This window comes from Mytilus edulis, chromosome 3 (genome assembly GCF_963676685.1).
Source record: "Mytilus edulis chromosome 3, xbMytEdul2.2, whole genome shotgun sequence".
NCBI lineage: Eukaryota > Metazoa > Mollusca > Bivalvia > Mytilida > Mytilidae > Mytilus > Mytilus edulis.
Genome location: NC_092346.1, coordinates 100,956,084 through 100,969,428, shown reverse-complemented (window position 1 = coordinate 100,969,428; position 13,345 = coordinate 100,956,084). Strand labels below are relative to the sequence as shown.

Genomic DNA, 13,345 nt, shown 5'->3' with positions numbered 1-13,345 from the left:
AATACAATGGAATTTTATGCGAATGTCATACAAATGAGAGGTTAAGCTAGCTATAAAACCAGGTTCAATCCACCCTTTCTACATAAGAAAATGCCTATACCAGGTCAAGAATATGGCTGTTCTTATCCCTTTGTTTGATGTGTTTGAGCTTTTGATTTTGCCATGATTAGGGACTTTCCGTTTTGAATTTTCCTCGGAGTTATGTATTTTTGTGATTATAGTTTTTATGAAAATCTATATAATGTCAATTTCAGAGTACGTTTTGTTTGAATCTGAATGAGACACCAATCGAAATCACACAAACCCAAACAACATCCAACAAAGACAGGTATCTAAACAAAATATCAATATTTTATTCGTTTTGAGGTAATAAAAATTCTGAATAAATTTAATAGAAACAACCAAAGACATCCTGACCTTATCAGATTTTTTTAGTGACGAATATGTCAGCAAAAAGATGACCAATATCAAACTTTTAATATTTTGAATTATCTAGGCCACTCCACTTTGCAAACATGTTGTTTTTACTTTGATGTTAGAACATTTGGGATAGCCAGCGAAATTTGGTTGTTACTTTTAGCCCTAGAATGATTAATTTAGCGGGCGTTATCTGAAGTTTGCCGACTACAGGCGTATACTTATTTTTATAAACTAAGCGTTTGTTTTCAAGAGAGAGAAATGATTTTTTATCAGAAAAAAGTTGTAATTTGGTGAATTTTAGGGAAATCTATGAAATCGATGAAATTTTGGCAATTATTCAGAAAGTCTTTATGGAGAGAAGATTGTTTTAGGTTTCAAAAATTGAATCAATTTAGGGTGGCCTTCACTTTTAAATTTTTATCCCCTTTAGGGCAAGGTGTTTGCCAAATATGTCGCATCCATCTTAAGGATACGTGATGAACTGTAACTAAATTCTCATCTTTATATAAACAAGGATGAGAATTATGTTGTTTCATGAATCCTTTTAAGGGATATAGCCTCAAACCGAGTTGTTGGATACACAGAGAAACATAAACATCTTCCAAATGAAAAAATGGAACATGCCTTGATATATTAACAATTTTTGTGACTACGTTTAAGCTGGTAACATAGCCAGTACCTGAACAAAATCCTGGATATGTTTTTTGAGGATAACTTCTAAAGGATGCATAATATTTCGATTTTCTATCTCTAATCGGATGACCAATCCCAATATAACAATATCCTCCAACTGCAGTTTGTAAAACGTGATCGTTTTTCTTGATAACTTGGATTAGACCATGAATATTCACATACATATCATCGTCTGTCTTCATAACAAACTTTGCGTTATTACAATGCTTCACTATCCATTGAAATCCCATTATTGTTTTAAAAGTTAAATTCGAATATGAATCTTTAAAATCTCCTAGCACAATATCCTTTGTTATGGAATTTTCTTTCTTAATCTCTTCAGTCTCAGGTGATTCGCCGATTAGAAATATGTATCTGATCTTTTCTTTGGTCATTTTGGCATATTTTAACCAAGTTTCCCTAATCGCCGTTCGTGCCAAACTATTTTGTGGTGATGAAGTTATAAGGATTAATAATTTGACATTTTCATTTTCTGTTTTACAAATATCTGCATTGTTGATTAAAAATTTGAATATTTTGGAAAAACACCTATTACATTTCAGTGGCCTTTCTGTCGGTTTCGATACAGTCATATTCAAATTGTTCAACGAATTCATAACAGTAACTGGCATTTCAGCTTTTATAATAGGCAAAATAGTGACATCATGTAAATGTTGGTGATGAGAGTCTAGCAAACTTGTTGAAGAATTTAAATTAAAAAACTTATACTTCATGTATTCCAAGTTTGTGTACAATAACATTGGTAATAAAACACCGATTAAAACAATAGCTGGAAATAAACCCGAAACCACATTCCTACTGTTTCTTTTCATAGATATAGGAAGATGTGATGTGATGACCACTTTATACATTGTTTATCTTCAATAATTTGCAGCTAGATCTGAAATAAAAAAGAGATCATGTATGCTGTATATTTTCTAATTGTGGATATCTGACGAGTGTAATACGACATATAAGGACATATTACATATGTAAATACTAGTAGTCTATAATGGAAATGGACTTTAAATAATCAATCCTTTAAATAAACTTATACCTTTTAAACATTGTAGTAAGCACTTAATATTGTTACTTTTTATTGGTATTACTATTGGTTTTGTTATCAGTAAATTTATAGCAAACTACTATTAAATATTATTGTTAAATACATATGCACATTCATGGATCTTCAATCGGTCGATACCTGTATCTTTGCATTGCATAAGATCATGTTTTTCTCTGACTGTTTGTGAAGTCTTTGCACTAAATCCATTGGATGTCGGGTATGTACTGATTGATAATTTAGTTTAGATGCATGTTTTTTTTATTAGTTGTTAATGGCTTTGAACTAGCTGTCGGTAACTGCCAGTTAACTCAGATCAGTATCTCTTTGTTGTTGGAATTTAAAAGTACCGGGCCACGTCCACTTGTATTTGTATTATTTTTATGTTTATCCAACTGATGAAATAAGCCGTTTTCAACTGATTTTCATAGTTCGTTCTTATGATGTACTGTTACACCACTGTCCCATGTTATTGGAGGGTTGGGATCCCCCTAACATGTTTAGCCCCGCCACATTCTCTATGTATGTGCCTGTCCCAAGTCAGGAGCTTGTGGTTGTCGTGTGTTTATGTGTTAAATATTTGTTTTTTGTTTATTTTTTGTACATAAATTAGGCCGTTAGTTTTCTTGTTTGAATTGTTTTACATTTTCATTTCGGGGCCCTTTATAGCTGACTATGCGTAAATGGCTTTACTCATTGTTGAAAGCCGTATGGTGACCTATAGTTATTAATTTTTGTGTCATTTTGGTCTCTTGTGGAGAGTTGTCTCATTGGCAATCATACCATATCTTCATTTCTTATATTTAATGTTCTTTTTGTGTATATTGCATTGCATTTTACAAGATTTCTAATATAACTGTCAAGATATATATAAAACACCACAAAGAGTCCATAAACTAAATACCCTTGAGTACTTGTAGGTTAGTTAACCCTACTAGTTTGACGTCATATGTGTATTCCATCAGAATACGACATTTCCTTTGGTTATTCGTTAAGTCATTATTGTCTTTCAAAGATTAAGATGACGCACATTTTGACCATTTTAACTGACATTCAATTTCTTCAATGATACACAAAATACTTATACTTTTTAACTGGAAATCTTCTTTCTTCATTTTGCATTACATTCTGGATCGTACCAGATGTTTCAAAATGTCTGATGTTAAAGTTTGATGCTGGTCCTTTTTTTATGCTAGAAACTGGCGATGAACAGAATAATTTGCAATGTAGTGAAGTGGATGGATGTATTGCTGACATACTTGAAAAAAAAATATGTTGTGTCAGAGATATATATATATATGTCTCTGATAAGATATAGTTTATTTTGATGACAGTTTTAAGCTTGTTGATTTTCTCTACCATTTGGTTTTCCTATTCGCACTTGGGTATTTCGATCATCTGATTTTTAGGAGAAATATCACGCTGAGGTTACTTCATACGGAAAACAGATTGGTGAATTGTTATCTGGAAGCCAATTAAAAAAAACCACTAAATTTCTTCTTCACTTCGACAAATTAAAGAATTTTCTTCAGGGAAAAGTATATGTACATACGTTTTATAATAAAAACTTATGCATATTTTTTTATTTGAAGTTTCAGATGACTTAAAAGCTCTCAATTACAATGTCCATTGAAGATTTTAAGGTCTTGTCTTCAAACGCAACTGATGAGCAAATCATTCTCAAGTCCAAATCCTGTCAATCTAAATTTCATTAACTGAGTAACAGTTAACAGAACTTATTCAATTCGGCATGATTAAAGGAATCCATTGCATGAAAATGTCAAGTTATTCTAGTGTTCGGTTCTATCTTTTTTTCAGAAGTTATCACTTTTGATAGGAAATATCGATAGAGTTTTCATGAAATTGCAAACTTCATTAAATATCTCACACACCTCTTGTTTTGTAATTAAAACATTATTTTCTGAGAGAACAGTTTCCTTTTGTTGCTCATTGCCTGTTTTAGTAAGGACAGGTTTCACTGTTGGCAAGAAATCTATTGATTTTGGACCTCCAGCACACACCTGTTCAAAATATTAAGGAAAATATCCGAACAAAAGATAAAGTGGACCAAAGTCGCTTAACTTGTTTTATTTCATTATACATTTCAGCATCGCAGGAAAATGAAGCTGTTTTCAATTCAAAGCTTTATTTATAGTCGGCATGTTACATAACAAATAAACAAGGTGAATATCTTCTCATTTTAATTATTTTGACATGGGAAACTGGACAAAAATATAGAATCAACATATAAATACAGTTTATCATTTTCTTTTTAAATCAGTCGTTCTGTCAATTCATTTATTTTTCTCTACTCATCGCTTAGGGACGACATCAAAAAAAGATCAATGTAGGATAAAAAAAAATACAAATAGTTTGGGGGTGAGGGGGTAAAAATGGCTGCAAGTTTTGTTTGTTTGACATCAATATGACATACATCCATTTTGGTCAATCGATTGTTCCCAAATTAAGTTAAGAGGGGGGGAGGGGGAGGGGGGTCAGTAAAAAAACTATGTGAATTAAGTTTTTTATCCTACCATGAACTTTTGATGTCGTCCCTTATTTAAGTCAGTATTGTTCTAGAAGTTTAAAAAACACCAAATTATGACATGTCGTTCAATACCTTTAATTGACAACTTGCATATATATTTGATTAAACATTTATTTTCAATCTCGACGGAATTTTATTTTAGTTGATTTGCTTTGTAATAATGTTTAAAACAGTTGAAATAATGTCAAATGTTCCAGAAATACATGTGCAGTATATGTAACTAATCGTTCTGTCCAAGTAGAATGTTAAGACATATAAAAGAGAATGTGATGAACAATTGATGTTTGTAAGTTGAACTAATTAAAAGCAACAGTAGTATACCGCTGTTCGAAATTCATAACTCGATAGAGAAAAAAACAAATCCGGGTTACAAACTAAAACTGAGGGAAACGCATCAAATATAAGGAACTACGACACAACAGAAACACAACATTAAACGAACTTTAATATAACATGGCCATTTCCCCGACTTGGTATAGGACATTTAAAAATAAAAATGGTGGGTTGAACCTGGTTTTGTGGCATGCCAAACCTCTCGCTGTAATGGCAATGTTGATTATAACATTAAAATGACAACACTACATGACAGGACTACAATACAAATAAAACGGAGAAAATATAGGACAGAGAAACAAATGAACAATTGCTAACAAAAGGTACCAGGTTAACAAAAAATTGATACGTCAGACGTGCGTTTCGTCCACACAAGACAGACTAACCAGTGATGCTAAGTTTGGAAGCCAAAACAAGTACAAAGTTGAAAAGCACTGGCCATCGTTTCACAAAAAATCGTACGACAATCTTAGATCGTACGTCGGTCGTAAGTCAAATCGTAAGTTTTTGACCGTTTCATAAACAATCGTAAGTAGAATTTTATCGCAAGTTTGATCGTAAACTTACGAGTATTAACAGGCAGTCGTAAGTCAAATCGTAGTGATTTAACCTGTCGACAATTTGTAAAAACCAACAACATTACATTATCTTAAAGAAAAATAAGTGTCATTGGATCATGTATTTATGTTATATTGTCCCAATCATAAGTAACTGAAAATTTAAATTCCTGAAATAATCGTATTTTCCAGTACATTTGACCATTTTTCCTTTAACTTAACTTCCAATAGTCCAAATATTTGACCATAAAAACATAGAAGTGAGTACGCTAGCACAGCACTATATATATACGGAGCCTGGATAGGGAGAGGGATCGGTACGTCGTGTCACGGTGCTTGTACTAACTGTGTACTAAATACTCAGCAAAAATAGAAAATTATAAAAGCTTATTTGCTAGTTCTACAACATTTATCACTCATATTTTACACGTACTTTATGAAGATAACAATAAATACATAGATATGTCAAGTCACTTAGATATTAAATTACAATCCTAGTTATGACCCCTTCCCCCCTTAGTCTGGCATCTATCAATGCATGTACTGCGGTTATACACTACAGCGGAGGACGATGTTCTTTTTTGATAGACATTTTTTAATATATATTACGATTATTTTAAAACAAATAACAGGCCAAAAATTGAGAAAACAATCATTTATAAGTACATGAATGTATTGGTATCAATCCATAGTTTCAATGTAATTTACTAATTACACAGTTGTCATGCGCTCTATCAGGTTCGCGTTTTTTAGGTATAAAATGTATGCTTCAACCCCGTACTCAATACCTGCTTGGATCTTTCTAATATATGTAGGTTTGAAAACTATCTTAATTCACTTTGCCATTATGGGATTGTTTATGTCTATAAATATACTTATCAAATTTCATTTTCAAATTAAGAATATTGTAAGAATCCTAAATTTTCCAATCCTAAATATGTTTAATTTATTCATTTTTAATTTTATTTTCTTTAGGTGACGAGATTCTTATTTTTAAGTATTCAAGTGGATGGAAGGAAACATTAGAATTTCTTTGATTTTTCAAGTTCCCACCTTGATGAAAGAAAATAAATTCAACTATCTTTCAAATACAAACAAGATGGGTCACACTGAGGTCACTTTGCATACGGAAAATATGTCGGGGAATTGCTTCCTGGAAGGAAGCAATGAAAATAAAGTAAACTTCTTTTAAGTATGAACAAATTAAAGAATTTTCTTAAGAAAAAAGTATATGCACAAATGAAAACTATCCATTCAGTTATAAAAAAAAAAGCATATGCATTATTTTTTTTAATTTGAGGTTTCTTTTAAGACTTTTTAAGAAATGAGCCCGAGCGAAATTATTTTCTCTGTGTCAAAATATTACAATTTTTTATTGTATAGGCAGCGCACGGTAGGTTGTCTCTTGAGTATGCATCTCCACGTAAAAAATAGTGTGTTCATTGTATACAGAATTGCTAAAATATTTTGAAAACATTTCATTGCCCCCCCCCCCCCCCCCCCCCTCCCCTCCCGATTACAAGTGCAAACTTTTTGGCATTTGTTTTTATATTCTAATTTGAGCATTTTCGAATTAAACGGATGCTAGCAGATACATGTGGTAAATATACTAAACTAGAAGAAAAATGTCAAAGATAGAGAAACGTGGCGTTAAACATCAGCAATAAATCAAAATCAATACTATATCATAAAGAATACAAAAGAAAACACAAAAAAAAAAAATACAATTGCACACAGGCTGAGACATGACTCGTAAATGTTTGTTTTGTTATTTAGTTCATCCAGAATGAGGGAAAAGGGGGGGGGGGGCGGGATCGGAACTCCGGGATCGGGTATTTTTAAATACGGGATTTCGGAATAAATCTTTTCGGGATTCGGGAATTCTTTTTTCGAATTTCGGGATGGCGGGATTTATTTTAAATTACTTTAAATTCGGGACCTCTGGATTTCATTTTTTAAAGTCCGGGATTTCGAAATCAGGACCCCTCCTATTTTTTTAGTATGTATATATAGTAGTAGTATGATATAGAGATGATCGATATAATCTCGTTCTCGACCTTCAAGTTTTATGGGTGAAATAGAATTGAGAACAGTTCTATTCTATATTTGAGATGCTACTTTCAGGGTACATTTTTATTTTTTATTCGGTTAATTTTTACCCATATATATATATAATTTTTATATAGAACAATTTCCTTTGAGGAGACAACCATACGAATCAATACTAGTAAGACAATTCTTTTAAGGATCCACTGAATGTTCTTTTATTAGGATAATATTCCATGTATAACTCTTTAAACCATAAACTATTTATACATGTATCTATAAAAAAGATTTGTGTTCTATTTTTAACATCGAAACTTTCAACAAAATTGCGGACGTGAAAGAAAACACCATTAGAAAAAAAAACACGTCAAAATACAAAATGTAGCGATGGATTAATGATCGTGAAACATCATTTTTGTTTATTTTTCATTTGTTATAGTCTAAAAACTGTTGTATGAATATTAAATTATTGTTCCGACCGTAAAGAAGGTTAAAAATTTAAATGTATTATAGTTTAGTGTCATCTATATGACTGACTGACAGCAGCGGATACTTTATGACCAGTACTAATTTATGTGGTTCATTTCCTTTTCGCTACTTTGAAAATATTTTTAATTGTTCCGAATGGTGTGATAATTTTCAAAATAGGGGATATCTAGTCTTACCGTACAAGACTAAGTTTAGTATTAATGTCCCAAACTTGCCCCCATTCTGCTTCTTATTTCCGGCTACACGATGTCTTTTCCCTGTGAATATAGGGTTTTTGTATGGACAGTTTTGACATACTACATATAGAATACAGGGGCGGATGCAGGATTTTGCAAAGTGGGGCAAAGTTTTTTTTTAATTTTGGGACCTTTTTTTGGCTAAAAAACATAAAATAAGTGTAAAATGCACTTTTTAAACGGTTCTTGACGTGGGGCATGTATATTTAATAGTTGCTGTTAAGTGTAAGAGTTGGACATTTTTGATGTTGTATTCTCCCCATACATTGTCTATCATAAAATTATAGTATGGGTCAAAAGCTATGAACTGATATATTTGATGTGGGATTTGTCAGTAAAAAATAGACATGGAAAATTCTCGCTTGTTGTATGTTAAGTTAGCATAAACTCACAGATTTCTTGTTGTAAACAAGATACACGCCGCGCTATTCGATGAATTTTACAATACGAGCGACACAGTTAAAAAAGACAAACAAGCAATTTTATACAAATGTTTGGTTGATATGTTTTACCCAACACAATTGAAAATTAACCAAAGGCTATGAATGAGTCTTAAACGACAACGAATTTGTGAATGACAGTCGACAAATGGAGACATAAAGGCCACACCAGCAGGCAGGTTGGAGTCTGATCTTGATAAAAGTATTCGATATATTAGTTCATGCAAACCCCCGTCCCGAAAAAAATACGCCCGTTTTTTATTTATTATGTTCATTTAATGCTATATTATTCTGTTGGAAATTTTCGTTTCTATTAGCCAAAAAGAGGACAAGATTATTGTTTTCAATCTAAATACGGCCAGACTCTCAGATCTCAGACTGCCTCCTCAAACAATGGCTCGAACCTTGCACTTTAAATCTATCCAGAGCTTATACTGACTGGGGATAATTATTCAGCTATGTTATTTTAAGGTAGCCGCGGGCGTTTGGGGTTAAACATAATTTCGTAGGTAAATAATATTAATGTGGAACTTTTTTCATGAGATTATGATAGAGTATAACTTTTTTTGGTTGAATTGTGAAATAGAAGTCAATACGTTCTTGCTCACTACTTTGTCGCTTTGAAGGTGTCATGATTTTTCATGCTCAGAATTGCAAATGTGTTCCTGTAATTTGAATTTCAAAATGACTGAGTGACGTTTTTTCGACGAACTGGTCAACTCAACCATACCGAATCACTCTACTGTGATGCGACTGCCATATAAGTTAGAGGTTTAGCGCTATAAAACCAGGTTCAATCCATCATTTTCTACATTTAAAAATGCCTGTACCAAGTCAGGAATATGATAGTTGTTGTCCATTCGTTTGATGTGTTTTATCATTTGAATTTGCCATTTGATTAGGGACTTTCCGTTTTGAACTTTCCTCGGAGTTCAGTATTTTGTAGTTTTACTTTTGAAATAATCAGTAAATACTGGCGAAAAAAAATCTGTATATGAAAAGAAATATCTCATAAAAATTAAATACACGGGAAATGGCAAAGTTTACGAAGTCTAGTCTAAGTCCAAGCAAAAAGGAGGGCGTACGCCCTCATGCCCCCCTCTGTATCCGCCACTACACGCAGTTACTGACAGCTTGTTCAAAGCCAATAACAACTAATGAAAAAATCAAGCATCTAAGACTAAATTCTTACCAAGATTTCTGTAAATCAGTGTTGATTGAGACCCACTGGAAAGAAATGCACCACTATTATTCTGTGTAACAGATTGTCATTGTTGCGTGAACCAGATTGATTTCTTGTTTTCCTTCATTTGAATTTTAAAAGTGTAAGAAAAATGGATTTCTTGTCCAAAAATACCGTGTGTTGCACTTATAAACATTTCTTCCTGTTTGTAAAACATGCTAAATGTTTATAATTACATAATTGTGTAAATTTACATTCAAACAATTCAAACATTAGATGAATTGCATTTATTTCAAACGTTCCAGAAAACATGCTCATATTCGAATAAGCTGACAATAATTCAAGTGAAACAGGGATGGGGATATACAAAGTACTGTAAAAGAAAAGTTAGAGTATCTATACTTATAAACGAGAAGACCTAATTTTCGGTGTCGCTTCTCTTCCTTCTACAATGAATTAATCATCATGCCTCTGTGTTCTATATTAAAGTTAATATTAAAATAATAATAATTATATATAGGTATATATATATATATATATATATATATATATATATATAGGTATAGTCGCATTTGTCATCTTTTCTTATGATTATTCAGTTTGTGTTATTTTGGGAGGAAAACAAAAATAAAGGTGTCAAACCACCAATTAAAAATCTCTATCTGTTCAACCGAATCTTGCAATTTTCACAGCTATCTAAATATTTTACCTTAAGTTTAACTTCAAGGAAACCAGGTATATCCTGAATTGTACATGTATCACCTTTCTACATGCCAATTTTCAACCAATGTTTAAAGTCTCATATGAAATTTCTGATCTTGAAAACACAGGTACTACCAAAATAACTCCCTGTTTTCTGGAAATCTTAAATTAGTGTACTATGAAGCGCATTAATCCTGAGTTTTTAACTTAAACTCATAGACAAGTGAATTTTGACTCAAAATGGTCTAAATATATTTCCCTTTCACCAGAAGTTTCATTTCTGCATAAGTGTTGGTTAGTTTAAGTAAACAATGATATCAAAAGTACTATTTTGTGTCAGAGTTCAATATACTGTCGAGACCGCACTGTTTTATTTCCTCATCACAATTATGTAGAAATAGTGGTGAGCAACAGTGATCAACAGTTTTCACACTTGTTTTAACTGGTCGGCAGATATCCAAACTCAAACACCTGATTTTCGTTTTGAAGGTCGTCTTCATGACTGTTTTCATATTCATTTTCAAAATCCTGTAGCATTTCTTCAATTTTAGCAAACAAGTTCATTCTCCTAGAAGATACATACTTTCCGTCAGATTTACCGTTGTCCCATTGAAAAGTCGCCGGTTGAAATTTTAACATTGCAAAATCTGGTGAAAGGGACGTAATTCGTAAAAAACGTCGCAATATTTCGCTGAATCCGCTAGACGGCGTTCATTTACTGTTACTTGACCTTAATAAAGGAATCCAAAGAGCAAAAAAATATATAGGTCATCGTGCTTGTTTTCTTGATATGAGCCATTGAAATTTTAGCGGGAAAATATTTTCTCTTGACTTTTCATAGCTTTATCATTGACAAGTTAAAGTTCTCAAAAACTGTTAAAAAGTAAAATTTTATAAGACTTTAATTTACAGATTATCGCTTTATCATTATGTACATGTTAAAGAATTTCAACAAGAAAAATGGGGGTCACCGGGCAAATTTTTTCAAGGCATTCAAATGGATAAAACCAGAGGATTCTGAAAATCTGACAAAAAATCCATAACCTGACAAGCCAGCTTCCTTAACAGCTGTATCATAATACGTGATATATCTGTAATTTTCCGAATTTTTGATCGATAGTGAACCGTTTCAGTATTTTTCTTTAATTTTTTTTCGTGTAGCCGTCCGTCTCAGTGTTATTCAGTTTTTGTACGAGAACACATATTACAATATTCAAATTTATTTAGGGGCTCAAATAAGCAGAGGAAGTTCCCTTTTTTTTTGGAATCTTTTATGATATCGGAAATTCGTTACCGGCTGAATCAGCTGTTGGATCACTTTTGTTATTGTCTCCCGAACTGACGAGAGTATTATGTTCAATACTTTAGTAGATAAACACTCCCATTCGTTGTAGCAAGAACTTTCTATACTAAGTATATACTATTATAGAAAGTCCCTGGTTGTAGTTATATACAAAATGTACATGTCTGTTCAGCTTACAATAATATTGAAATTCAAGGTCCTCGATAAAAAAAAATCTTACGTTCTATGATCTTGCTTTACGATATGTATTTTTTAACTTACCAGTTTGATTTCTAACAAAAAATTTAAATACAGATAATAATTGTTTGCATAAAAATTGCTTCCAGGATCCAGCAATACTGATGTTTCTTTAAGTAAGGAAATCGAAGGAAAACGGGTAATTTTTAGCCATTGATTTTATTGAGAAAAAAATCAGCGGTCACTTTATTAAATGTATTTAATGTTAATAATTATAGGTCAAAGTACGGCCTTCAAGACGGAGCCTTGGCTCACCCCGAACAGCAATCGCAGCTTAAGTTGTTCTTGCTTAAAAATTGCTTCCAGGCTCAAATAATACTAATAAATATAATAATAGTACCCGTCCACGTCCACTTGTATTTTAGTCCATCTGATGAATTTTAGTCCATCTGATGAGTTAAGCCTTTTTCAACTGATTTTTATAGTTCGTTCATATGTTGTTATGTTTGACACTGTCCCATGTTAAAAAGGGGGGATCCCGCTATAATGCTTAAACCCGCCAAATGTATGTATATGCCTGTCCCATGTCGGCCTGTAATTCAGGGGTTGTCGTTGCATATTTGTTTTTTGTTCAATTTTTACATAAATCAGGTCGTTAGTTTTCTCGTTGGAAATGTTTTACATTGTCATTTTGGGGCCTTTTATAGATGACTATGCGGTATGGGCTTTGCTCATTGCTGAAGGACGTACGGTGACCTATAACTGTTAATTTCTTTGTTATTTTTGATCTCTTATGGAGAGTTGTCTTATTGGCAATCACACCACATCTTTTATCTATTTTATGCTTTCCTAATGTCCTGATGACTATTATATTTTTTGGATGATACAATAACAAATGCACCGCATAACGTTATAAAATATGAAATAAAAATATGCATATACTTTTTACATTTCCATAATTGATTGTTGTTTTGCCAGTGGGTTTCTCCTTGACAAATAAACAACCTAGACACGCACAAGAAACTTTCACAATGCTTAACACATTTTATACCTGTTCATAAATGACATTCAAAGATACTTATAATTTCTAGTAAAAAAGTTCCAATGAATATAACTGGTTTTTTTTTTGTATGACTTCATCATTCTTCAACAATAGCAAAAACAGACCGTGCATGA

At 32.3% G+C, this 13,345-nt stretch overlaps 1 protein-coding gene across 7 annotated transcripts in view; it reads right to left on the bottom strand.

Annotated features, from left to right (window-relative positions):
- Nucleotides 1-331: 331 nt before the first annotated feature.
- Nucleotides 332-13,345, bottom strand: part of LOC139517991 (beta-1,3-galactosyltransferase 1-like) — a 35,870-nt gene continuing 22,856 nt past the window's right edge. For 2 of the 7 annotated variants that reach the window (XM_071309581.1, XM_071309582.1), the window contains exon 2: nt 332-1,993. In XM_071309581.1, the coding sequence (XP_071165682.1) occupies nt 807-1,964 (1,158 nt within the window). In that variant the 5' untranslated portion in view covers nt 1,965-1,993 and the 3' untranslated portion in view covers nt 332-806. Of the gene's footprint in view, nt 1,994-3,059; nt 3,414-4,047; nt 4,178-9,996; nt 10,458-13,345 lie in introns of those variants that run through there. The other 5 variants (XR_011663251.1, XM_071309579.1, XM_071309578.1 and 2 more) reach the window with 5 other exon arrangements.